General features: G+C 39.4%; 1 protein-coding gene across 1 annotated transcript in view; it reads right to left on the bottom strand.

Moving 5' to 3' along the window:
* Positions 1-7,279: 7,279 nt before the first annotated feature.
* Positions 7,280-26,742, bottom strand: part of sh3bp5b (SH3-domain binding protein 5b (BTK-associated)) — a 43,324-nt gene continuing 23,861 nt past the window's right edge. Inside the window, exons 4-9 of the mRNA XM_085803061.1 lie at positions 19,564-19,728; positions 15,239-15,369; positions 13,989-14,031; positions 13,662-13,881; positions 9,294-9,680; positions 7,280-7,700 (exon numbers count right to left, since the gene is read on the bottom strand). Of these exons, the coding sequence (XP_085659187.1) occupies positions 7,453-7,700; positions 9,294-9,680; positions 13,662-13,881; positions 13,989-14,031; positions 15,239-15,369; positions 19,564-19,728 (1,194 nt within the window). The 3' untranslated portion in view covers positions 7,280-7,452. The remainder of the gene's footprint in view (positions 7,701-9,293; positions 9,681-13,661; positions 13,882-13,988; positions 14,032-15,238; positions 15,370-19,563; positions 19,729-26,742) is intronic.

The raw sequence follows: 26,742 nt of genomic DNA, 5'->3' as shown, positions 1-26,742 counted from the left end.
GGAGAGGACTTTTATTTTCCTTGTACATCTCATTTTTGTCAGTGAACAGAAAAAGTGATTGGGGCAAGTAGATGTAAATATGCTAAGTGGCTAACAACATTCAGACCATACAGGAGAACTGAGGAACTAATTAGCCAATTCATTGATTATAATGAATTCATAAGAAAAACAACCATCAGTTCCATTTTGCAAATTGAAAGAGAAAAGATTTTTTGACAAAAATTTTACAAAAAATAAGATAAATACTAATAAAGTTATCTGTAAAGATAAAATACTTAATTTTCACATCACACACACAACACATTTGACTACACACACTAGGTAAAAAAAACAAAACAATAATGTTGCTTTATTTTTATTTAAAAGTTGGAAATAGGAAATAAAAAAGAAAAAATGTATAAAATTACTTTTTAATACTTAAAAATGTGGAATAATAAAAAAAAAGATAATATTTATTATTTACAATATAAATTGTATGTATTTCTTTTCTTTTACCTTTATTTATTCAGGGAGAGCCAATTGAGAGCAAGATTTTTTTTCTCCAATGATGCCCTAATTACAAACAATTCATCAATACAATATACATGCAAAGTGTAAACATAAAGCAGTAATACAAAAACCAACAATTTCAAAAAGTATTGTACATGTGTGCATTCAGATTGCATGGAGTCCATGATAATATGCTTGAAATGATTAAAGGGAATCTGGGCATCCAGCTGGAGATGTGACAAAAGATCATTCCATTTAAATGGTGCAAAATACTCAAAAGCAATTTTTCCAACCTCACTCTTAACGTTTGGGGTATAAAGAGCCAAGGGATTATGAGCAACACTGAAAAACTTAAAAGTAAGCAAGTTTGTTCGATAAACAGGTAGTTTGTGACGAAAGGCCTTAATTAAACAGTAAACAATCTTGTTCTCTTCTCAGAACCAAGGAAGTCCGGCCAAATTTTCAACAAAATTCAACATAAGAGTAATACAAGTCACATTGTCAATGTCACACTAATTCTATTTATAGGTTTATAGTGTGTCGACTCCATTAGTCGGTGAAGAGGTGAGAGATCAGAGGTCACAGCAGCCACTTAATTATGAACAGAGAAAATGTTTCCTAAGATAGAAACTAAACCCAGTCGTCGTTCTCTGGCTCCAAACACGGTGTACAGATGTTTAATCTTTATTTAAATAATTGAACGTGAGAATAGAATTTGTTTTTGACAGAAGATCAATAGACTGAGGCGACTTATTGATGAGGCGTAAAGGTTAATGTGATGTTCGCATCCCCCAGTGACTATAAAGAAAAAAACACAGGAGAGGCTAAAGGGTCGATTTAAAGTGTGTAAGTGTGGAGAGGGTCATGGGAAAACCAGTGAAAGAACAAGTTGTGTAAATGAATCAGTGCTGAGTGTGCTGCTGCTGGAGGCACGTGGTTGACAAACAACACAACACACGGTCGCACAACATGATGACAACTTCGACATAACTAGATATCACATTAACTTTTATTTTGTTTCATGTAAAAAAAAACTTTTAAAATATCAAATTGTGCAGATAATTGTGTGTAATCAGACAATAACTCCAAACGTGGTAGAGAGAAACTTCTGGATTTGACGAAACATGTCACATTTTCTTGAAATCATCTTTTTCCTGACTTATAAAACATATTCTTATGTCCAAGAATTAAACAACCCTTACAAGATATAGGAGGACGTAAAGGCTGAGCTGAAACATAAAGATAACACAGAGCTGCAGTTCCTCTACTGACCACTAGAGTGTGTCTTCAATATGGCAATGTCCCAAAGATTAAGGATGGTCCTGGGGCCTCATTTATCATTGTGGATACACGCTTTTTTACACGCTCTTTCCCCCATTTTGTGCGTACGCACTTTTCTCCGCCTAATTTGGGATCTATCAAACCAAAACTTGTCGGGAGTAAGAGCAAAAATTTACGACCAGTCCGACCATGGCGTACCGGCATTTACACGCTTTTTGAAGAACAAGAGGAATTGGCGACACCGCTGCAGAGTCAGAGAACTGCAGTATGCGAGGGAGAGAGGAGCGCGGACACTGTTTGAAGTAGCAAGTGGTGGTGATGATGACCCCCCCCCCCACCGCCCCACCACCACCACCGCACACGTGTTGACGTCGGCACTTTACATGAAAAGCACAGCGACTCAGATTTTTCCCCTGTGCATTTACACTAGTTTGCTCCTAAATACTGGCTTTATAAAACGAATTTCGTTTTCTTTTGATATCATATTGATATTTTTCCCTTGCATGTAGGCTACACCTCTTCCACAACCCGTCTGTCCAGTCTGGAAAATAATTTCTGCGACGTGCGTGTGTTACGTAGCCAGACTGGACACACAAAGCAAGCAGCAAGCACAATAATGTCGGCGCAAATCAAAGCAAATGAGAAAACATGATCGATATTTTTTGTGTGAATAATATTTATTGTAATTAACAAAACTGGGTGCTGCCCAACATCATTTTAGGAAAAGTCACAGACTGGTGGACTTCAATGTTTTTTTTTTTTTTTTTTTTTTAAATATATAGCTATGCACAAATGAAAATCAAAGTCTTCCAGTGAACGGAAGTTGGGGGTTAGTGGAAAGGGGTGCAAAGTACTGACTGGCAGTGGAAACCCTGCTTTAAATTATTATGACATAATCTAAAATAAGGGGCAGAATAAATATGATTCTTCTTCTTTCTGTTCTGTTTCATTTAGATTTGGGAGTTTTTTGTTTTTATTGTAGGCAGCCTTTCAATGCAAGATGATGTTTCTGACTGATATTGCCGTGTTACCGTGTATCTCGCTTTCAGAGAAATTCCGCTTCTTCCTCCGCTCTCCGTCCGTCTGTTGTCTTCACCGTCTTCCACTGACGTCATTCCACAGGTTTCCAGAGTGCACATGGCTACTTAATATGCACGTAACTGATTTGCATTGACCACATATGGTTGCGTGGGGCCGTTTAGGGGGCTGGGTATGAGGCGTGTTCTCATCCACGCTTTTCTCAGGTCCGGTGTGATCTATCAAGGGAAATACCGTGCAGCCGTGTGTACGCGGAGTTTGATAGATCTGAAAAGAGTGTATATTTTTTGGTCGTACGCACATTTTGCCTTTCCGTCGTACTGAAAATTTAAGAGGACTTTTACACGCTCTTTGATAAATGAGGCCCCTGGACTTTAAAACCCTTTTAACGCAGAAAACTAAGGTTTATTAATGTTTGTTAAAGGCGATATTGTGGATTTACTTTTGGCCCTTTTCCACTAGCGGTACTTGACTTAATTTGGTTTTTTAGCTTTTCCACTACGGGCATTACCTGGTACTTTTTTTGGTACCACCTCAGCTGAGCTTCCAAACGTTACGTCAACCGACTGCAGGCCCCTGATTGATGTCCAACACAAGAATCAAACCTGCTATTTTTAAAAACACACCGGAAACATCGAGTCCGAGTTGAGTAGAGCTGTAACTGTGTAGAGGAAAAGGGCCGTTTGAGTACTTCATCGACGATCAACAAATATCACCAGCTAGAAAAGTTCTTACCGACAGAAGTGATCCATTGCAATGTTTTGATTAGATTAGTTTTGGGAGATGGTTCAAAGTAAATATTTTTGGATTATTTTGTTGTTGTTCTGTACAACTTTAAGCTTCTCTGTTTCCTCAGTCCAGATAATTCAGACTAGCTTCTCTCTTTAGTTCAAGATAACTCCTACTGTAGCTTAGTGTAAACCCTGTTTGTGAAACTGCCTCAAAGAGTCTCACCAGTTCCCTGAGCCACAGTTTCAATGTCAAGACTCTTTTTCCAAACTAATACAAAAAGTTTCTTACATTTGCATTTAGTTTTGGGAGATTTCCACCCAAATTATTAAAAACTTTGTTTGGGTTGTGTTTGAAGCTTCAGGACAAATGACAGAAATACAAAGTCATCCCTCCAGCAACTGTTTTATTTTCTTCTGGTTCTGTCTTTTTTTATTTTCTTGCAGGGATTTCAGTTGAAACAACAAAAGATTTCAGAGTTATTCAGTCGTTTCTCAGTTCAATTGATTTGCTTATTGCTCCGTTCACACAGGGGCATGTTTTTGTATTGTTGCTCCTTGTAGAAACTGTAGGACTCCTTGTCCTTTAGATTAAGGATGCATTCAAGTCCAGTTCTGCTGTGTAGGAGTTATAAACCCTGCAGCAGCTCAGCAGCTTCTCTCTTATCCGGTCGATAATGTTTAGACAGAGGAGAGAGGAAACATCAGCTCCTGAGGTTTTGGACCAAAACCAAAGCCACAAAGAATCATGGCCATTGGTGGCCTCAGTCTCAGTGTATAGGTAGAAGGATTTTCTTAAGAAAAGTAACTAAATTAAACAGTTGCATCTTTACATTTAAACTTTATGCTTTATAAAATAAGCTTTGTTATGATTTGTGACAAGATGATTATCACATTAACTCAGGAAAACAAAATATCTAGGTATAACCAATAACCAGGTTTTTCAATCTAAGGATAATGCGATAAAAAAATATTTGCAAATATGGCCCTCCTGAGCTTCCGTACACATGTTTCTATGGTCAAGAATTAACTTAGATGCTCAGCTGAAACGACCCCTTGTCCTTTAAAATTCATGAAATAGATTTAAACAGCAAATTTTAACGATTTTAACTCAATCTGAAGGATATAGAATAAAACCTTATTTACAGCTCAGTGATATTTCACCTCCACGACAACAGACTCTCTCTCTGTCTGTTGGCGCTTCCTCTTTATTGGTAAAATGTGACGACCATTTCAAACAGTTACACCTCCTCTCCACGGATCCAGTTGATATTGGTGGAACTCCCATTGGCCGTTAAATCGAGCCAGATAATTGGCTGATAATTGATTGCCTTTCATTCACTGAGCAAAACATCACGCTGGTAATTTTAAGAAACCACCAAAGAGAGTTTCCTGGAGAGAAAGAGCTGCTTCGTCTCTAAACTAATCCGAGATAAGAATTTAAGAGCAGCTACAAAGCTTCAAATGGACCAGAAGTTAAGTGAACATCCATTTATTTAAGTCCCAGATCTAAAAAACAAACAAAACCTGCATCAGAGAGTGACATAAAGATACAGAAATATACAAATAATGTCACAAGTTGTTCATACCCACAAGTAACACTGATAAAAGGCTGAAAACTGATGCCTCCCTACAATACTTGTGTTTCCAGTCACTAATGAAGGATTCCTCCAAATTCATAATACCGGTACATGGCAAAAAGAAATGTACTTAGTCTAGTTGGTTTATGTCTTGTTGCTAAATTTCTAAATGTCTTTCTTCTCCATTGTGGAGACGGTGCTTTAAATCATAGCCAAAACACTGAATTTAGATTAAGATAAAAATGAAAAAGTATTACACAAATTAAGAAATAAAGGAATGAGATGGATAATCCAAGAATATTAAAGGATTAATCAATGTTTCCTTATTTTTCAGATAGCTACAAACAAATTCTGTGACAAAACCCAAAACCAACAATAAACACATTGTTTGTTGAAAGCTTATTCTTCTCAGCTATTAAAAATTACGTTCATTGAACCACAGGTCCACACATACAGTCCTTCTGCCTCAATATTCACTAAAGCATCAGACATGGATTCATCCAGAAAATGCAACCTACTGTGACCAACAAACACATGGTGGTTCTGTTTTTTTCACAGAATTTGTTCACATCAAAAACAATCATTGTTAATCTGGGGGAATACTATAAATGTTTTAAAGGCACAAAAATAGCTAACTAAGTTAAATATATTAAAAACATCCTCCGTGAAAATGTCTTTCCTTTGGCTTCAAAGAAACTTGAAGTGTTTCTATCTATGGAGGACCAGCGATGCTGAATTTAATATTGTGAGGTGTTAAAAATGGGGAATGTGGTGTTAGATACTAAACATTTACTAATCTTATACCTTTATATTTAAAATTTTGCATTTGTACTTATACAAAAAAACTTATCTTTAGCTAACGTTAGCCACCGTTAGCACATGGGCCCATCAGACTTCACCACACTGCTTATAAAGAATTATTTCATTATTGATTGATTGATCATATTATCAATTAATGTTTCATGTTATTTCTTTAATCTTCCTCCAGTTGTTAACATCTGCCTACACTAGCTAACATTAGCCACCTAGCCATAATTAGCCACCTTATGTTAGCTGTAGGTGGCTAACCAGTTCTAGCAGACCCAGAGAGGTTTATAGCAGCAAAACACCAGAGTGTTGAATTAAATAAGAGTTTTTTATTTATTTATTATAAATTTAACATTTCATTTGTAAAAGAAACAATGTTTGTTTTCTTCTTTCTTCGAAAAGTCACACAGCCTCAATTCAAAGCAGAGGACGACATAACAAAAGTTTTCAGCTCAGTGACGACAGGTAACACTTAATATTTAGCATATTTAGCATTTATAAGTTGAATATATTAGTATCTGTCAACAATTATGGCTGTTTGACCACATTTTTATTTATCTTTTTAATCAATTACATTGCAGTCTCGTCATTTATGGATGACTTCTATTCTACGGCTTCAATTATAATGTGTTCATAAGATGTTTATAAATGCTAAATAGTGTGACCTGAATTAAAGTGCTACCTACTCACATTCAGCTGTTTTATATATGTACAATGCTACTGCTTCTGATCTGAGACCCAAAACTTAAAAACACAATCGTCACAGTGACAAACACCAGAGTTATTCCAGATGTTCACATATAGTAGATAACACAACATGTTGGTGTAGACCAGTTGTTTATTGAACATTTCCACGTTGAACGCAGCTTTGAACGTCACCTCGCTGTGGTTTACAAACATGCTCAGCGCCTTTTTTTTTTCAGCAGGAATAAATTCTCAGTATTTTTTTATTTTTTATTTGGTAACACTTTATAAGTACACACTATTAAGCAATAGTTAAGCATTAAATACTGAATTCATCATTTATAACACATGAATGCTCATTAGTATGTAGTTTATAAACACAGTTAAAAATGTTTTACTCATCATTGATAAGCACTAACTGTGTTTATACACTACATACTAATGAGTATTCATGCATTATAAATTAAGAATTCAGTATTTATTAATGCTTAACTAATGCTTAATAGTGTGCACTTATTATAAAGTGTTACCTTTTTTTTTTACGACGACAGAGCATTTTTCACGATGATCCGAGGTCGGTCGGAGGTCGTCTGCAGGCGGCTAGTGTACGTGACAGAAGCTTTAGAAGCCGTTAGTGAGAACAACAATAAAAAATAACATTAATAATATTTTCTAACAATCGTTTCATCGTCCATCACCCGTCCAACCACCCAGCAACAGTGGAGTGCAGTGCAGTGTAGCTTATAAACAGCCCATAATAGTCCCATCACTGGGTCCCAATGGAGTGGAGACAGAGAGTGTTCAGAGTCTATAACCAGTTCAGAGTTCGTTCGTCTCCGTCCGTCTCACACTCCTTTGACCAGGACGCTCGGTTCGTTCTTCTGGGAGCAGTTGTCCAGTTTTTTGTTGTTGTCGGTTCGCGGGCGCCGAAGGTTCAGGAAGCTGAAGCGAGCCTCCAAGCTGAAGGGTTTCTTCACCGCGGGGACGGAGCTGGAGGTGGAGGTGGAGCTGCTGTTGTTGTTGTTAGAGGTGGAAGTGGAAGTGGAAGTGGGAGCGTTGTCCAGATCTCCCTCTGCACCTTCAGCTCGGTCACCTGCAGCAAAACAGGAAGAGAGACGGTCAACCAAGGGTTAATGTTTACTTATTTTTTCTTTTTTTTTTAAGGTGTTAATTATTCAAGAGAAAGTTTTAAGCTTCACTGAACTCATTTTAAAAAGTTTTGATGAAGAAGCAGAAAAAAATGCAGTAAAAGTCCCTGTTCCTGCTCTAATTACTACAGTTTCTTTTCAGATGAATGAAAAATAGTGATTATTTTCAAAATACAGCCATTTATTACTTTGGATGAAAGTAAATAACACTTCATGGCATTAGATGTTGGTAGATTATATATTTTATTATTTAAGAGCAGTGGTAACACTTTATAATAACTACACACTATTAGGCATTAGGTAAGCATTAATAAATACCGAATTCCTCATTTATAACGCATGGATACTTATTTGTATGTGGTTTATAAATACGGTTAGTGCTTATCAATGATGAGTAAAACATTTTTAACTGTGTTTATAAACTTCATACTAATGAGTATTCATGCGTTATAAATGATGAATTCAGTATTTAAAGCTCAACTAATGCTTGATAGTGTGTACTTAGTATATAGTGTTACCCAATAATTCTTAATATTCATTGTGATTAATACTTAATTTAACACAATTCTGGATGTTCACCACTTATTTGACTTTCCACAAACTATAACACATTTAAAATGGTGACACTTGTTCCAACAGGTCTGTATAAAGTGTATTTATCTGTGATTTTAGTGAAGAACATGACAGTATAATGAAGCTACAGAAAATATTTTGAAGTTTATGAAAAGATTGAAGGCCAAAAATTGTTGTTTAAAAAAAAAAAAATATATATATTTTATATTTATATATTAGTCTGTCTAATGTGCGGTTTGTTCATTGTCATGGATTTATTTAAATTTCAGTTTGTAAACTTGTAACTGTTTATTCGTGTCAAACATTTAATAAAAATCTATTTTACTTGTGATTTCCTATTTATTTCCTATATATTATTGTAAAGTGAGATACGTTTTTCCTTCCTTGTTATTAATGAAAACAGGAGTTTGTTTGTTTTCAAGAGAATAAATCAGTAAAAATTAAAAATTAAAAGATTTTACACTCGTAAAAAGCTACTTTGTCTGTCTTCTACTTTGTCACGTGATATATATACTGTTATAACCTACTATATTAGATTAGATTATGTTTACATTGCTCTCTGTTATTAATATTATTGCCATAGTCAATTACAGGAAGAAGGGAGGGTGAGGGTACAGTAAGTAATTGTTTTCTTTATTAATGAGCACAATCTTTCAATAATTTAATATTATCAACTTTATTATTAAAAAAAAGCTACTAAAACTCTTATTTCCTAAAGATACTGATGCACAATCCATAATAAAAATCTATTTTACCCGTAGTTTTCTATTTATTTCCTAAATCTTATTGTAAAGTGAGATGAATTCTTTCCTTCTTTGTTGTGATTAATGTTGTTATATTGTTTTCATGAGAATAAAACTCTAAAAATTAAAAATAAAAAGATTTTACACTGGTAAAAAAAAAAAGCTACTAAAACTCTTATTTCCTAAAGATACTGATGCACACATAAAACCTCCACCACCCACCTCTCTCCAGGTCGCACTCGGGCGACGACGCCCCGCTGCACTCGCTGCGCGGGCCGAGCACCGGGGAGATGAGGCTGAAGTCGGACAGCGACACGGTGCTGGGCAGGTCCAGGCTGCAGGGCCGCGAGGGGGGCGCGGGGGAGGAGGAGGACGAGGAGGAGGAGGGGGTCGGCGACGGAGATGGAGACACCGAGGAGGACGTGTACGAGGAAGAGGAGGAGGAGGAGGAGGAGGAGGAGGCGAAGGGGCAGGGCGACATCAGCTCCTGGGGGCTGCTGGGGGTCGAGCCCAGGCTGCAGGTGGAGCGAGTCTCCGAGTCCTCTTCTGACATCAGGCTGCCACCGCCGCCACCGCCACACGGGTCGTCATCGAAACACACCGACGCCACTGCAGGAGAGAAGGAGGGAGGGAGGGGGGAGGAGTTAGGGTTACCATGGTGAACCACAGGAAGTCAGTCCCTCTAAAAGTGTTGATTGATCGATCTCTGGACAGTTTCACAATGAGCTTCAATAACTTGCATGTATAATAACTAATTCATGTTTATATTGATTATTATTGAGAGGGTGTATTTATATTTTTAATATTGTGAACATGGGCATTATCATTTTTATTCAATATGTTTTTCATATCGTCAAAATGTCATAAGTAAAAGAAAATGTTATGTCAAAATGTAAAAAGCAAAAGAAAAGAAAAGATTATGATGAAGATTTTATTCTGTGGGTAATGGGGGCGGGACTAGATAAGCTTTTGCTTCTCCCGCTTTCCCTTTCGGCCATGTGTATTGTATTATTTGAACTAAGATGAAGTGTGATGATGATGATTTAATTGACATGCCCGAAATAAACAAATAAATAAATAAATATTATTGATTTTATTTGTAGATGAAATGAAGCATTGGTTGGAAAAGATAAATTGTGATTATTATGAAATGTGGAAGGAAGAAAACAACATGAAGAAAACTGATGAGAAAAAGAAAGAAAGGGAAGAGATAAAGGAAAGGAGAAGGGAAGAGAGGTGAGAGAGGGAAGGAAAGAGGAGTAAAAAAAGAAGGGAGATGAAACGATAAAGAGAAAGGCAAAAGTAGAGGATGGAGATAATAGGAAGGAGTTAAAAAAGAGAAAAGAAACGGATCAGAAGAGGACGAGAGGTGGAGAACAAAGGAATAAAACGACAGAAAGATGGAGGGAGGACGGACAGAGACAGAGGGATGAGAAGATAAAAGGATGGATGGATGAACAATGGAAGAGGGAGAGAAAAGAGGAGTGAGATATAAATAGAGCTGCTGAGCTTCGACTGTCACATCACGTCCAGCTGAGGTGTTTCATTTCTCCCGACTCAAATCAGAGCACACGAACGCACCATCGTCACTGCCTGTGTGTGTGTGTGTTTGTGTGTTTGTGTGTGTGTTGTGTTCACGTTCTCTCTCTCTCTCTCCTGAAAATGAGTTAGCACATAACGTCACCATCACGCCACCCTCTCTCTTTTGACTACTCTGTGGTTACCATGGTAACGCCACCCTATTAATTCCTCCGTCAAGGCCGAGAAAAAAAAAAAAAAGGTAAGATGTGTTTGTTCAGGTGGACAGATGTGTAAAAAACATCTGTGTCTTTGATAAAGAATTAGAATAAAGAAATTAGGAGGCTGTGGACGACGTCATGATGCCAACAGCAGCCGAGGATTGTGGGTAATGTAGTGTAGAGAGCAATGTAGGAATAAAAAGGGATATGATTTTACAAAAAGTTTAGAAGACAGATCAGAGCTGTAACTAATTAACCAGATAATTATTTTCTCAAATCAATCAATTAATCATCTTGTCTATAGAATTACACAAAATATGCAAATGTCAATCTAATGCCAAAATGCATGAAGAGGAAGCAAAGTTATTTTTCTAAAACATGCTGTCCTGAGTTCTTAAGATGATCCAGAAAATTCACTTTTTTTAAAGAGTTTATTAGTTTATTCTAAGAATATTTCTGCATTTGTTTTATATTTATTCGCAGCATTCTCTTCTAATATAGGACAAAACTTTATAAATCCCTAAATATAATTGCTCCAAATCAAAACACACGCTCCACAAAAGCTTTGAGAGGAAGGAAGTAAAAATAGAAATCTAAAAATTTAAGACATATGATATGAATGTAAGTGTAAGAGGAGTTACGCATGATTATACATATATAGATATACATATTATTATAAAAAATGATGTTATATAGATAAAACACAGATGTTTAAAGCAACGACGTCTCTCAAACTAAAGTTCAACGAGTTTATTCAGACACACTTTGACTTTTATGTTTCCTGTTTTAACCGATTCCCACACATGAGTTGAATCAGTCCTGGTGTGAAGGTCAAAGCTCGGATGCTCTGATTACGTTTTAACTGTCCGTCTCTAACTCTGCTCGCTCTTCGCCGTTTTCACTCTCCAGGAATAAAGAACCAACAATTCAGAGAAAAACAAGACGATGAAGAAGAAGAAGCAGTCGCCTGTTTGTTTTCTCCTCCACCAACAACAGGAGATCTCATCACAGCCGCCCTGACATTTACACTGTCACCAGGTGAGCAGCGGAGCGGCGAGGGGGGGCGGGGCCGACCTTTTCCTAATTGGCCTTTTATCTCATCGGGAGAATCGAACGCCATCGACTCGAGAGCAAAGAGAAAGAGAAAGAGAGAGAGACGTGTCGTGTTTAGAGCACTGGAAAAGAGAGTAACGACACGCATTGGTCCAATGGAAGCGCCTCCTGGTGGCGGAATATGGGAATTGCAAAAGCGCCCAAGAACTGACAACTCTGCATTGTTGGTGAATGAGCAAGTGTGGTGTTTTCAATAATTTAAGGACATTTATAGATCACCCACGCTAATAGCATCATTGAGGATCCTTTACAGATAAACATTAACACATAGGCGAGTAAAAAAAAGCAAAAAAACATGAATGTTTCAATCTACATTTTGTAATAAACAAATTATAAGTATAATTTGATATGACCAAGACACCTAAAAACAAAAACACGGCCGTTTTCATCAATTTAGAAGCAAGTGGGCAACACACATATGCATTGGAGTGAATAGGTTTTCTGGGCGCTTTTGCAATACCCATATCCTGCCACTCGGGGCGCAAAACCCTTACCACGGGAGTCAATGGTGGTGTCGTTACTCTCTTTTCCAGTGCTCTAAAACGAATCGCCTCAAATAAATAGTGACGGACGAGAGTTTCGCTATATATCTAATTTTTCATGTCACTATATCGCCGTTTAGACTAATCTGATGTTTGTTAAGTCTATAAAACCAATGATTGGACAAACATTACTATTTACGTGTGCACATTTTTGTAATTAGTCATGGTTATCATAGATTAGCTGGGCTAACGGTTAGCTACCTGTTTAACTTTAATAACTCAGTGACTCAATAAACAGTCCATAAAAAAAAAAATCTCCAGCGGATATCTGATTTCCAACATGACTGAGCTAACTGGAGTAGTTTCATGTCGTGTCCGACAACGGGAGGGTTTTAACAGCTGACCTGGTGTTAGCTTAGCTACAGCCGTTAGCAAAACTGAATAAATACAACACATAGCAACACAAAACACACACACAGAAATAGTAATGTTTCTTCAATCATTTCAGATTTGTCTAAACGGTGATAGGGCGTGAAAAATATGATATATATAGCTAAACTCTCGTTGATCTCATTCAAATTACGTGCTGGTTTTCTGTCTGGCCTAACTGCAGCTAAAAAGATGATCGCAACAAGGTGGAAACCGCCCCATATACTAACTCGGCGACAGTGGCTGCTCAACTTCATAGATGTTGCGCTTCTGGAATTGTCCACAGCACGCATCCATGGTGCAAAAGAGGAAGTGACATTGTACTGGGCTCGAACAGTGGAGGCTCTCAAAGGCATTTTGGTGTGAGCTGACCCCCCCTTCCCCCCTCTGGTCTTGTTTTCTTTGGTTTATGTTCCCTGTTTGGGTTTTTACTATGTACTGCAAACTGTGGATGGCATATAACCATTTGATAGTTGATGTTGATGTATTTTACTTACTTGCCTTTTGTATTTCTATTATTTATTTATTTATTGTCAGTCATATCTTCATTTTATTTTTATGTTTTCATTTTATTATCATTTTAACTCGGCATATTTGTGTGTGTGTGTGTGTGTGTGTGTGTGTGTGTGTGTGTGTACATGGGTATGCACTTGTTTATACGGTAATTACTTTATTTATGTGCTGTTGAATGATAATTGTTGTCCTCGAAATCTCAATAAAAATTTGATCACAAAAAAAATTACGTGCTGGTTTTCTACCCGGAAGTAGAATGTAAACAACAAGGAGATTCGGTCTATAGTCGTGTTGTGGTGTCTGTCTGTACTCACTGGATATTCCGTCGGACTCCATCTTGAAGTTCGAGATGTCGTCCCCGGAGACGCTGTCGCCCTCGGCGCCCACGCCGCGCCCCCGGGGGCCCATGGCGGAGCTCCGCCGGCGCTCGTGGATCTCGTCGGAGATCTTCTCCAGGTTCCTGAGCGCCGCCTTGTACTCGGCTTTGGCCTGAGACAGTTTGGCCTGACGCTCGTCCACGTTCTTCTTCAGGTTCTGGAGGAAGAGGAAGAGGAGGAAGAGGAGGAGGGTTATGATGATGAAGGTCATGAACAAGCTCCTTATTTCCTGTCTTTTATTTTGAAAGGCATCACGTCACGTACCTCCAGCTGCAGATAATACTTCGCCTTCATCTCAAAGTACGGCCTGTGGAGGAAGATCAGAGGGGAAAACACTGAGTAACCCAGAAAAGAGTGGTACCCACACTGTCGCCATGGCAACCAGGAGGAAGAGGAGGAGGAGGAGGAGGTGGAGGGAGATAAAGGAGTTGATGTGATGTCGCTGGAAACCGATTAAACAACCTGCTGAGGCAACGCAAAGCAAGACTGTACCTCAAATAATAATATAATATAATATAATATAATATTATATTATATTATATTATATTATATTATATTATATTATATTATAGACCGCTGGATAGTAATATAAAATTATTATTATTTCATTGTCACATAAAAGTTAATTCTGACTTTCTTATAAAAAAGAAATTACATACGGGTAATGCACTTTTTTTTCTTCTTTTTTTTTAAAATAAAAAAATCCAATTCTCTTAAAAGAAAAAAACACACTTCCTCCTGTGGCACTAATTGTCCTCCGTAGAAAATCCAAGATGGTAGGAAACAACCTGCTTTAACGCTTCAGCTAACGCTGTTAGTTCCTCTTTTGACTCAGGAGACTATAAAACATTCCACTTTTCAGACGTCACTTGAACGTCACACGCTCGAGGTCTGAGCGCAGCAGCTTGGTATCGACTCGTGACTTCACGTATGGACCACATCAGGGCTGAACATCTGGATTTGGTTTCACCTGAAACGGCTCCACTTCCTGTTTCTGCACCACAGGACGCTCCATAATAACCCACTGATATTATATAACGAATAACTCTTATTTTGAAAGGCTGAGTGGAGCTGGTTAAAGGACGGAGGAGATGACGGGTTTAAAACGGCTGAATCTTTTTACTAAATACAAAATCGTTTTTTTACTCTTTAAATAATTAAGCAAAACATTGGATTACTAAAGACGACAATGTAATCTACTGTTATTGTGTGATAAAACAGGCTGGAAACTAGAGGTTAATGGAAAAATGTCCACTGTATTTCCTGCATTTCAAGATTAAAATCATATTTTGAAATTTTCTTCATGTGAATAAGTAACTATTTTGCAAGAAAAAGATGTAATGTTTAGGAATAAAGTTGAAATATTAAGTTTTTTTTCTGTTTCTGCTTTCATTATTTGCAATAACTGTCAAATTCATTTTATTCTGAAAATATTTTCACTTTATTCTGAAAATCTGTCTTTAGGTTTTTAGGAGGTTATTAAATCAAAGGTAAAACCATGTGACTGGACTCACTTGGACTTGTTGATGGTGCGTTTGAGTTTCTTCTCCAGCTGCTTCATGCGACCCGTCGCTGCCGTGTACTTCGCCGCCGTCTCCTTGTGCAGCAGCTCGCTCTTCGTCTTGGTGTGCTCCGCCTCCATCACCTGTAGTGGGGCAGATAACTGCAAAATTACAAAAGAATCGTTCACTTCTGGAAACAAGCACCAAAATTGGCACACATACTCCTTAGGGATTGCTCTTTTGATAAAACCCGTTAGCCACCTAAAAATTAAAGATGGCGGCCATTTTTCAAGATGGCCGCCATTGAATATACAGTAAAATTGCATTTCGGAATACAATCGCAAAGACTTGTCCTATTTTAATGATCTTGGTATCAAATAATACATTTTTCACTATGCAGAATCCAAATTTGGACCCATGGACTTACTCACTGGCTTCCTTGTACCATATATCAGTCCTGGAATCCTAATATTATGCTAAATTAGAGGTTAATTATGTCTGACTCGGCTAAAATGCACGGTAGTGTATATCGTAGTAGTGTTAGAGGTTTAGTATGTGTAGCATATTCCTGTACTAGGCTTCCAAGCTGGATATGACACAATTAAGTGTGTATGTGTGTGTAGGCCCCCACATACTAGACTCCGCGGACTCAATGCAGACCCAAAGCGAATACAGTAATATTGCATTTCGGAATACAATTGCAAAGACTTGTCCTATTTGAATGATCTTGGTGTCAAATAATACATTTTTCACTATGTAGAATCCAAATTTGGACCCATGGACTTACTCACTGGCTTACTTGTACCATTTATCAGTGCTGTCTAATAAGCTTAGCATCTAGTGTAGATTACATGTAGTCATCACCAGCTCCAGGTCAAATCATAGCGTCCCTGGTAGATCTCCACAAAATCACAACAACCTGATCAGCATTAGGCCTTCAGCTGCTTATCCTGGCCCATCTGTGTTAAACCCTTGTACATTTCTCCATACTTCTACAAGTGCTGTGACTCAAATGTCACTCATCAATGTCAGATCACTCTCAAACAAAAGTCTCATTCTAAATTACTTTATTTCAACTCACAACCTGGACTCCTTATGTCTTACTGAAACCTGGCAAAGACCTGGTGATATCAGCTCCTTTTCTGCATTGTGTCCTCCAAATTTTACATTTCTTAACTCACCACACACCACTGGCCAGGGAGGAGGACTTGCTATGTTTTTTAAGTAAAATTTTAACTGTAAACTTTTCTCAACTAATGATTACACAAGCTTTGAATATATGGTGTGTAAGATTGAAAGATCAATTCCAGTGTGTACTCATATATAGCCCCTCTAAATTTAACAAATCATTCATTGAAGAATTTCCCCACTTTTTATCATCAGTGCTCATTAATTCTGACAATGTAATAATTCTAGGTGACTTCAACATCCATGTCTGCTGTCCTTCTAATGCACTTACCTGTGATTTTCTGCATGTAATTGAGTCTTTCAATCTTACCCAGTCTGTCACAGAACCTACTCATGTGCATGGTCATACTCTTGACTTGATTTTAACATCTGGTCTCCCTGACCTGATTGTTCAAGTCAATAGTTACTGTATGTTCTGTCTGATCATTGGCCAATAATGTTCTCCACCTCATTTCTATGTGAGGCTCCAAAACCTAGTCAACCATGTTGCTACTCCAGGTCTATTACTCTCACTGCCAGCCAGGTGAGGGTTAGTAATGATTAACATCTCTAGACTCTGGTGATCATTGCATCTTGATTCTATTAAATCTTTCAGCAGCTTTCAATACTGTAGACCATCCCATCCTCTAAGACCACCTAGAACATCTTGTTGGTATCCAGGGAATGGCCCTTCAGTGGTTTTCCTCATATCTCCAAGGTCGATCAGCCTCTGTCCAAATGCACAATATGTACTCTTCCTCTGCATCCATCCCTTGTGGGGTTCCATAAGGCTCCATCTTAGGACCTATTTTATTCTTTTTATACATGCTTCCTCTGGGCTCGATAAGAAAATACAATATCTCTTACCACTGTTATGCCGATGATTCACAGTTAAATCTCCCGTTGAAAATATCTGACTTGGGTAGTATCAGTGCACTATTACTATGCATAAAGGACATCAAATCTTGGATAGCTCAAAGTTTCCTTCAGCTCAATCAAAATAAAACTGAGCCCCTAGTTTTTGGCCCCACAGAGACTTCCTCCTCCATCATCAGTGCTCTTGGTCCTCTGTCTTCACATTTAAAACCACATGCAAAAAACCTTGGTGTCATCTTTGACTCTGGATTTAAATTCGACAAACACATAAATTCAGTAGTCAGCAGCACAAGCTTCTTCTGTCTAAGATCCATTGCAAAAGTCAAATCATTCCTGTCAGCCAAAGATTTGGAATGGTTCACGCCTTAATTTCCTCCTGACTAGACTACTGTAATTCTCTCTACTGGAATCACCCAATCAGCCCTATCCTGTTTACAGTTAATCCAAAATGCAGCAGCAAGACTCATCACTGGTACCAGAAAGATCAACCATATCTCTCCTATATTGGCCACACTTCACTGGTTACCTGTTAAATATAGGATTCATTTTAAGATACTTTTATTTGTTTTTAAAGCATTGCATGGATTAGCACCTGATTATATTTCAGAACTCCTCATCCCCTACTCTACCTCTCGTCTGCTCAGATCCACTGACAAGTCATTGCTGTTCATTCCACCTACAAAACTAAAAACAAGAGGTGACGGAGCCCTTTCAGTTATTGGTCCCAAACTATGAAATAGTCTCCCACAAACAATCAGATCTTCACCCTCCACAGACATCTAAAACTCAGCTAAAAACTTTTCTCTTCTCTCTGGCTTTTAATTCAGTCTCATTGGAACCTCCCATACCATCATACCATCATACCATCATTCCCCCTCACTTGTTGTTTTTAATGTTTCTTTGTGTCTGTCCCGTCTTTGTTTGAATTAATCTTGTATGTAAAGCACTTTGGTCAACACCTGTTGTTTTTAAATGTGCTCTAGAAATAAAATTGACTTGACTTGACTTGACTAATAGCGACGGGGGATCACTCTTTGTCTAGTCTGTACTCTTCGACCTGTTCGGCTTGGGTAACCCTGCCAGGAGTACAAGACTCCCCCCAACATTTTTTAACATGAAAATTCAGATTCTACATAGTGAAAAATGTATTATTTGACACCAAGATCATTCAAATAGGACAAGTCTTTGCAATTGTATTCCGAAATGCAATATTACTGTATTCGCTTTGGGTCTGCATTGAGTCCGCGGAGTCTAGTATGTGGGGGCCTACACACACATACACACTTAATTGTGTCATATCCAGCTTGGAAGCCTAGTACAGCAATATGCTACACATACTAAACCTCTAACACTACTACGATATACACTACCGTGCATTTTAGCCAAGTCAGACATAATTAACCTCTAATTTAGCATAATATTAGGATTCCAGGACTGATATATGGTACAAGGAAGCCAGTGAGTAAGTCCATGGATCCAAATTTGGATTCTGCATAGTGAAAAATGTATTATTTGATACTAAGATCATTAAAATAGGACAAGTTTTTGCGATTGTATTCCGAAATGCAATTTTACTGTATATTCAATGGCGGCCATCTTGAAAAATGGCCGCCATCTTTAATTTTTAGGTGGCTAACGGGTTTTATCAAAAGAGCAATCCCTAAGGAGTATGTGTGCCAATTTTGGTGCTTGTTTCCAGAAGTGAACGATTATTACAGTTATCTGCCCCACTACTGTGTGACAGCCAATCAGAGCTCACGGTCAGACAACAGCTGATGTTTATTTTTAAAAAAAACCCCTGAACTTCAGAGTAGGTTTCTTTTTTTTTTAATTCAGAGACTTTTGCAACAAACTGAAATGATTCATCTTTCTTTTCTTCTGCTGTTCCCTCCTCCTCCTCTCTCCTCTCCTCTCTCCTCCTCTCCTCTCTCCTCCTCTCCTCTCCTCTCTCCTCCTCTCCTCTCCTCTCCTCTCTCCCCTCCTCTCCTCTCTTCTCTCCTCTCTCCCTCCTCTCCTCTCCTCTCTCCTCCTCTCCTCTCCTCTCCTCTCCCCTCTCCTCTCCCCTCTCCTCTCCTCTCTCCTCCTCTCTCCTCTCCCCTCCTCTCCTCTCTTCTCCTCTCCTCTCCTCTCTCCCCTCCTCTCCTCTCCTCTCTCCTCCTCTCCCCTCCTCTCCTCTCCTCTCTCCCCTCCTCTCCTCTCCCCTCCTCTCTCCTCCTCTCTTCTCCTCTCCTCTCCTCCTCTCCTCTCTCCTCCTCTCCTCTCCCCTCCTCCTCCTCCTCCTCCCCCCTCCTCACCCGCTGCGTGGCGTGGTTCAGCATCTCCTGCCAGGCCGAGTCAAACTGCCGGTTGTCCTCCTCCAGCAGCCGCTGCTCGGCCAGAGAGATCGTCTCCTTCGCTGCCCTCAGGACCTCGGTGGCTCTCTGGAAGTCCTGCGTGGCCTTCTGGGCTTCGAGCTGAGCCTGAGACAGAGACAGAGAGAGAGAGAGACACGGTGATCAATATCCGATCAATCAATAACTGTTTGTAACACATTATCAATCTGGACCCTGTTGGTTTGAAGCGTGACACAGCAGCTGACATCACGGTGTTTCGCATTTTGCAGCTGCAGCATTTTTTTTTTTAAATTTTTATCAAAGTGTTTCAGACCTCAGGCCAGGAGGATCATGAGACAAATGATTTTCTACATGTGACTCAGCAAAAACAACAATAATGACGACTCATCAATGCAACTGCACAATGACCCTGAACTCACCACCACAGATGTTTACATGTTTCAGCCTTGAAACCAGCTGGTACGACTTCCTGTGACTTTGTGATGTCACAACAAAGCAGTCACCCTAAGCCCCGCCCACCACCACCTGGACGACACCATTTAAAGGTCCAGTGTGTAATAATTGTCAAGGTTTATTGTTAAAATCTGAATATACTACCTATGTATGTATACGTGTATAATCGCTATAGAATAAAATCTGTTTGGTTTTCATGGCCTTATAATTATTCTTTTATACATATAGCAAGGGTCTTGAGTGTCGCCAATGTGCCACCATGTTTGTACGGCATCCCAAACGGAAAATCCAGCCAGCCAGAGAGCGCATTTCAAGAGTTTTGCGCAGAAATAAACCAACGAATGAAGGAGACATATCGTAAACAAAGTAAACAAGTTGTTTTGTCCTCGGAGGCCACCACTGCAAACTAGAATCTGAATGCAAGATATCACGGTTTCCCCCCTATATTACACACTAGTCCTTTAAAACCTGCAGGATTTGGTGTTTTATTCTGAAATCTGCTTTATTATTTTTATTGGATCACTCAGAAAAACAGTCAACCAATCAGAAGAGAGGCTCTGAACTTCTTCGAACAAAAATCTACTCACTCTTAATTGATTTGTCAGAAAAGTATTGTTTTATATCTGATATTTGTAGTTAACCTGAGGTCATACACGAACAGGAAACAGGTGAACTCATGTTTATACCATGTTTTAAAATCCATGAAAAACACATCAACACACAAACTCGTTCAGACGTTTACGTGTAAAGAAACAGAAACGTTACAGCAACAACCGCGCTGCGTTCACTGACGTCACTCAGTCTGGGTCTTAGAGGCCTCAGAGCTGAAGCTTTACACACCGCGGCCACGGACACATGACGAGGCCGAGGAGGATGAATGAGTGTGTTGTTCGTGGCTGCGTGATCGGCACGTGTGTTTTTCCCGTGGGGGCGGAGAAGCAGGATGGAGCAGGATGGAGGAGGTCGTGTGTGTGAAATCACTTCATCTCATGCAGCTGCTACACAAAACCACAGCTGGAGTAGATATTGATATAGACTAAACGGTAAGATAATCGATTTTTTTCCTTTTTTATAAAGGAAGTATTTCAGTTCATCCTTGACCCTGACGGTGACTCCTCCTCTGATTTTCTCTGGTCAGAAGCGTCATTTATAACCTGATGGACAGTAAACATCACGCAGCCTCTGAGGGGAAACACCACACGCTCTCTGCAGATTAAAAAGCAACACGCTTTAAGACCACAGCTGCAACTGAACAATTATTAAATTGTTAACAATGTTCTCAATTATCAATCGACGTGAATATTGCAAAAAAATTATATTATTTATATTATTATATTATTTCTATGTCACTGAGAAACTCTATGTAGATTTTTAATCCGTTGGAGAAAAGTTGCAGACTTTGAGTTGCAAACACTTCAGTCTCTCTCTTTGTGTCCTGCGGCTACTACTGTCAGTATCCTAAGTCGCTGTCAGCTCCAACATTGCTGCAGGCCAGTGAAGGCAACACACACACACACACACACACACACACACACACACACACACACACACAGTCAGAGCTGCTGCAGCCTCGACACTGCAGAGCTCCCATTTCAGTCCAGCTGTTCACAGCTACACAACAGCTGAGTAAAGGTGAGAGGGAGGACGAAGAGACAGGATGAGTCCTGATTTATAAAAGGGAGACGTTTATATTAAAGCTCCTTCAAAATAAAAGGTAGATGTTTGTGTTAAAGCTCCTTCAAAATAAAGGTAGATGTTTGTGTTAAAGCTCCATACAGTATAAAGGTAGATGTTTGTGTTAAAGCTCCATACAGTATAAAGGTAGATGTTTGTGTTAAAGCTCCATACAGTATAAAGGTAGATGTTTGTGTTAAAGCTCCATACAGTATAAAGGTAGATGTTTGTATTAAAGCTCCATACAGTATAAAGGTAGATGTTTGTGTTAAAGCTCCATACAGTATAAAGGTAGATGTCCATGTGTAGTGTGATTATAAAGCAGCTCTAGGTTCTATATTAATACTGTGAAAGTATCAAAGCCTCAGTCCACAGAGAAATGCACACAGCCTGTATTCAGAAACTGAGCCTTTAAAAACCAGCCGTCAGGACTTCCTGTCACTTTGTGATGTCACAACAAAGCAGTCACCACCTGGATGACACCATCCAAATATGGAGAATTTAATCTGTGAGCACACTTCAGTCGTCAGCAGCGTTAAATTAATCCTTTTCCTGGTTTGAGTCGACAGCACTGACGCCAGCCTGAGCTAATGGGTGAGTCAAAGTATGTGTGTGTGTGTTTGTGCGTGTGTTAATACAACACCAAATGCTGGATGCTGGATATTAAACGTAAAATGAAAGTGATGAATCATCGGCGACGGCCTGCAGCGACTCCAGCTCCTTCTGACAGAGTCGGAGAAGAAACGACTCAAGTTTTTCTGAAGTTTGTCAGGAGAAGAAACAAACTGAGACTCAGAAGAGAAGAGAAGCAGCTGAAAACACTTTGGTGAATATTAAATCAGCAACCGACTCTACTGACCCACTTTATGTCGACTCGGTTACTGTACAGTCTCAGTGAATCAGAGGAGAAAACAAGTCTTAGTGTAAAATGTTTCCTCACAAATTCAGATGCAGATTTCTCTCCCTTGAAAGAGCTCATTTGTTCTGGGTTAAATTAAGATTCATTACATCAATTAATAACTTCAGAGTTGTCAGATTTGTCTTCTATCTATCTATGTATCTATGAATCTATCTATCTATGTGTCTAATCTAGTATCTATCTATCTATGTATGTATCTATGTACTATGTATGTATGTATCTATCTATCTATCTATCTATCTATCTATCTATCTATCTATCTACCTACCTACCTATGTATCTATCTATCTATGTATCTACTGTATGTATGTATGTATGTATGTATGTATGTATCTATCTATCTATCTATCTATCTATCTATCTATCTATCTGGCCCTGATTCGTCTCCGTCCACAGAGACAGTATCTGTCTGTCCTTCCACTTCCTCGCTCCAGGTCTGACATCACCTCCTCATGCTCGCTCTAATTTCATTACGGCTGCTCGTCTTCGTTGTTTTGCCGGCGCAGCAGGATCCAAACAAGTCCGGGCTTGTTGCCGTCATGTGCTCGACCCGGCTCGGCTCGGCTCAGCGTGCCACGCCACGCCGGCCGACTAACCGCCCGGCCGCACGAGTCGCCTGAACGCCACGTTAGCTACAGTCGCTCACGCCAGCGTTCATGAGGAATGTGGACGGACATTAACTTAATTTCTGAAGCAGCTGCAGCAGCTTCATCTCTGCACTGGGAGGATTTGGAAAAGAACAAATACTTTGCTCATTGTCGTCTTCCTCTCTGTCATTGTCGTTCCAACTGTTGTACGCTTTCCTCTTGGACTCAAACTTCTCAAACTACAATGAAAAACAACAATATGGCATAAAAACTGAACAGTCGTCTGCAGCTGTGTATGTTTAAGAAATATCAAGGAGTCATCAACCAATCAGAAATGTTCTTAAGCACCGAAGAAAACACCTCTCAGAGTTCCTGAACCTCTGGATAAATCCTACCTCCTCTGACCAGTTTGGGGGGTTGATCAATTACCAAAGAACCAAATTTAGACCCTGGTTCCTGCACAAAGATCCTGAAAAGGTTCCTGTGGCTTCAATTGGACGACGTTTAAAAACCTGCAATCATTTCTTCTGCAGCTGCGACCAGGACATTTTATTTCCCTTCAGACTGATGGTTGGAGTCACATTTTCCCAAGTTCCCATCAGCTACGTCATCAGAAACGCTCAGAGGAATTTTACAATCCAAGATGGCCGCTCGCTGCAACGCGATCATCTGGGATCTTGATGTGATGCAATGACACACGTCTACCAATCAAGACGACGAGAAGCACATCGATCTGGGTGTCCAATCGATCCTATTGATTCGATACGATCAAAGATTAAAATGAAACCAAAGGACCATGATGTAATAATGCTAGTGATTAGCTTAGAAAATAAAAGAGATTTGTTTGTTTGGTGTTTTAGTTAAAGTTGGATTCGATGCTTTTATCAGAATCTGAATCTGGTTTATTGACAAGAAGCTTTTTTAACGTACGAGGGATTTTTCTTTAGTGTTTTAGTGAATAGCAACAAACAGGAAGTAAGAATAGAAATATAAACGCAAATAAGCAGCAAATAATGAAATAGTGCAGGACAGACAGCTTGAATATAAATAGAGCAAATGAATGAAAATAAAACATTAAAAAGTGAATAAATGAGCAGCGATGCTCCCTGGATGATCTCAGCCTCTCAGGACCATTGTTACAGTTTCAGTCTTGTTTTCCCTCCTCTTCCTCCTCCTCCTCCTCCTCTTCCTCCCCTGTCACATTGCCCGGAGGATCTCATCCTACACGTGCTCCCCCTCCTCTTCATCCCTCCATCCCCTCCATCCCTCCCGCCGCCTCCTCATTCTGTCAGACAAACATTAAACGCTCTGCTCGGCCTGTTTCCACCGAAAGGAGGGTAAAAATAAAAAAAATATTAAAAAAAAAAACATCAGAAGAGCTATCTATGATGAGCTATCAGGGTCAGTGTGTAAAAATTCATCAAATTGAACCAACTTTATTGAGATGTAACTGGTAAACGACACACGGAGAGGAGGAAAAACAACTCAATCAGCGTGAAAGTGAAAGAAGTTGTCGTCTCTCTGTGTGTGTCCTACTTTCTAACCGCGGTGTCAACATGTCAGCCGCAGGCGAGTAAAACATCAGCACCGTCATCTTTTAGTCAGTGTTCAAAGAGCAGCTGTGACAGGAGGGAGGGAGGAAGAGGAGGTGGAGGAGGGAGAGAAAGAGAGAGAGATGGAGGGCGGGAGGGGGAGGAGATGAATAAAGGATGCAGGAGGTGAGAAAACCAGATAAATAAAAGATTAAAAAGACTGTTGTGCGTTGTCGATTTGCAAAAAAAAACCACCTGTTAGTCTCTAAGTTACTGCGCTGATGCCAGGAGGAGGCGGAGCTACTTGTCCACTGACTGGACCAGCAACTTCTCCAAGAGCTTAAAGGGATAGTTCAACATTTTGGTAAATTCTCTAAAACCTCTAAAACAACTCTGTCTGGTAACGTTGTGTTATTATCTCATAGCGTGGTGAATGTGCAGGTCACAACTTGTCCACCAGAGCGTTGTGGAGTTGTTGGATTGTGTATTTGATGAGTTTGATGAGGGAAACCAAGAAATCCCATGAGCCTCCGTAGCGTAGCTCTGAGCAGCTCACGGCTCTGCTCCGCCGTTCTAAAAATAGCTTGCACCGACAATTAAAGGTAACAAATCTACTGCTATGACTATAGGGATTATGGCAATGGGCCAATTTGCCAAATTTTGAACTATCCCTTTAAAGAGCGAGGCTACAGAACGACTGCCTTCATTACAAACTGAATCCGTTTCACTAATTCAAATACATAAACCTTTATTCCACTGAGTTGCGTGACAACAACAGAGGAGCTTCTCCAAACAAAGATGGAGGAACTGAAAGATTTCACTTCACTGCCTAATAAATATAAAAAACTGATGATAAATTAATCGATTTATAATCTTTAAAATGTGTGTATTCACCTACCATAAGGTCTTGTGGTGCCTCTGTTACAGTTTTTACAAGTACATGCTTCAAGTGTTTGTTTTTTAATATAAAATCTAACATATATAAATATATATATTTACAGTGCGTGTTTCTTCTGCTTCCTCTGGCTGAGTTGAGTCGCGGCCACAGTTCATCACTTCTCCATTCGGCTGTGTGAGTGCGTGTGAGCTGCTGCTTCACACTTTAACCAACTGTGACAGGAATAAAAATATATATTTAAGTCGTCAGTTTGTGATCTCACTCTTCTTACCCTATTTTCTCTTTACGCTCCTCGGGTTTTATGCCTCTTTTCTCTTCTTCTCCCTCCCTCCTTCCTCCTCACCCCGTCTCTTCCACTCCGTCTTCAACCTCCTCTGTTTTTTATCTCTACCCATCTGTCTCCTTCTATCCATCCTTTCTTTTCCCTCTCTATCGGCCACTTTATCTCATTTTGCTCACCACATTTCTACCTCTCACTCTGCCTTTTTCTAACATCTCACTTGCTTGCTTCCATTCTTCTTTAATCCTTCCTTCCCTTCCCTCCATCCCCGTCCTCTTCAGCTTCATATTTTAATCACTGCTCGTGCAGCTTATTGAAATTTCCAGCGTTGAGCCTCCGGAGAGAAGCTGACGTGTGAGTAAAGACGAGCTTCAAACAACGAGCTGCGACTCGCTCTCCGTCCTCGTGTTTGGTTCGACGGGCGCTTCAATTATTCAAGAGGCCGTTAAACAGAGAAAACAAGCTCGGTTAACTCGTGAGAGAAGAATAGAGGGAGGAAGAGGAGCGACGTACATTTAGGATCAAACTGAGTCATGTTTCCATTATGATCGCCACTTATTATCTAATGCTGTTCTCACACAGATAGATAAAATAAAATCTTGAGCTTCAGCTTCCTCTGTAACATCGTCACTAAAATACCTATTATGCAGAAAAATGGTCAAAAAAAAGTGCAGGAAGTATTGTTTTAGTATCACTTCTGAAAGTTACAGTATCAGAACATCCAGTTTTGCCCTTCACAATAAAACGCTGGAGGACACGTTTGTCAGATATTGATGTGGAACTGAATCTGTGGCCGT

The sequence above is a fragment of the Trachurus japonicus genome, chromosome 16, assembly GCF_045865225.1.
Source record: "Trachurus japonicus isolate A0001 chromosome 16, Traja_1.0".
Lineage (NCBI taxonomy): Eukaryota > Metazoa > Chordata > Actinopteri > Carangiformes > Carangidae > Trachurus > Trachurus japonicus.
The sequence above is the reverse complement of the archived record's forward strand: the minus strand, read 5'-3'. Positions and strand labels throughout refer to the sequence as shown.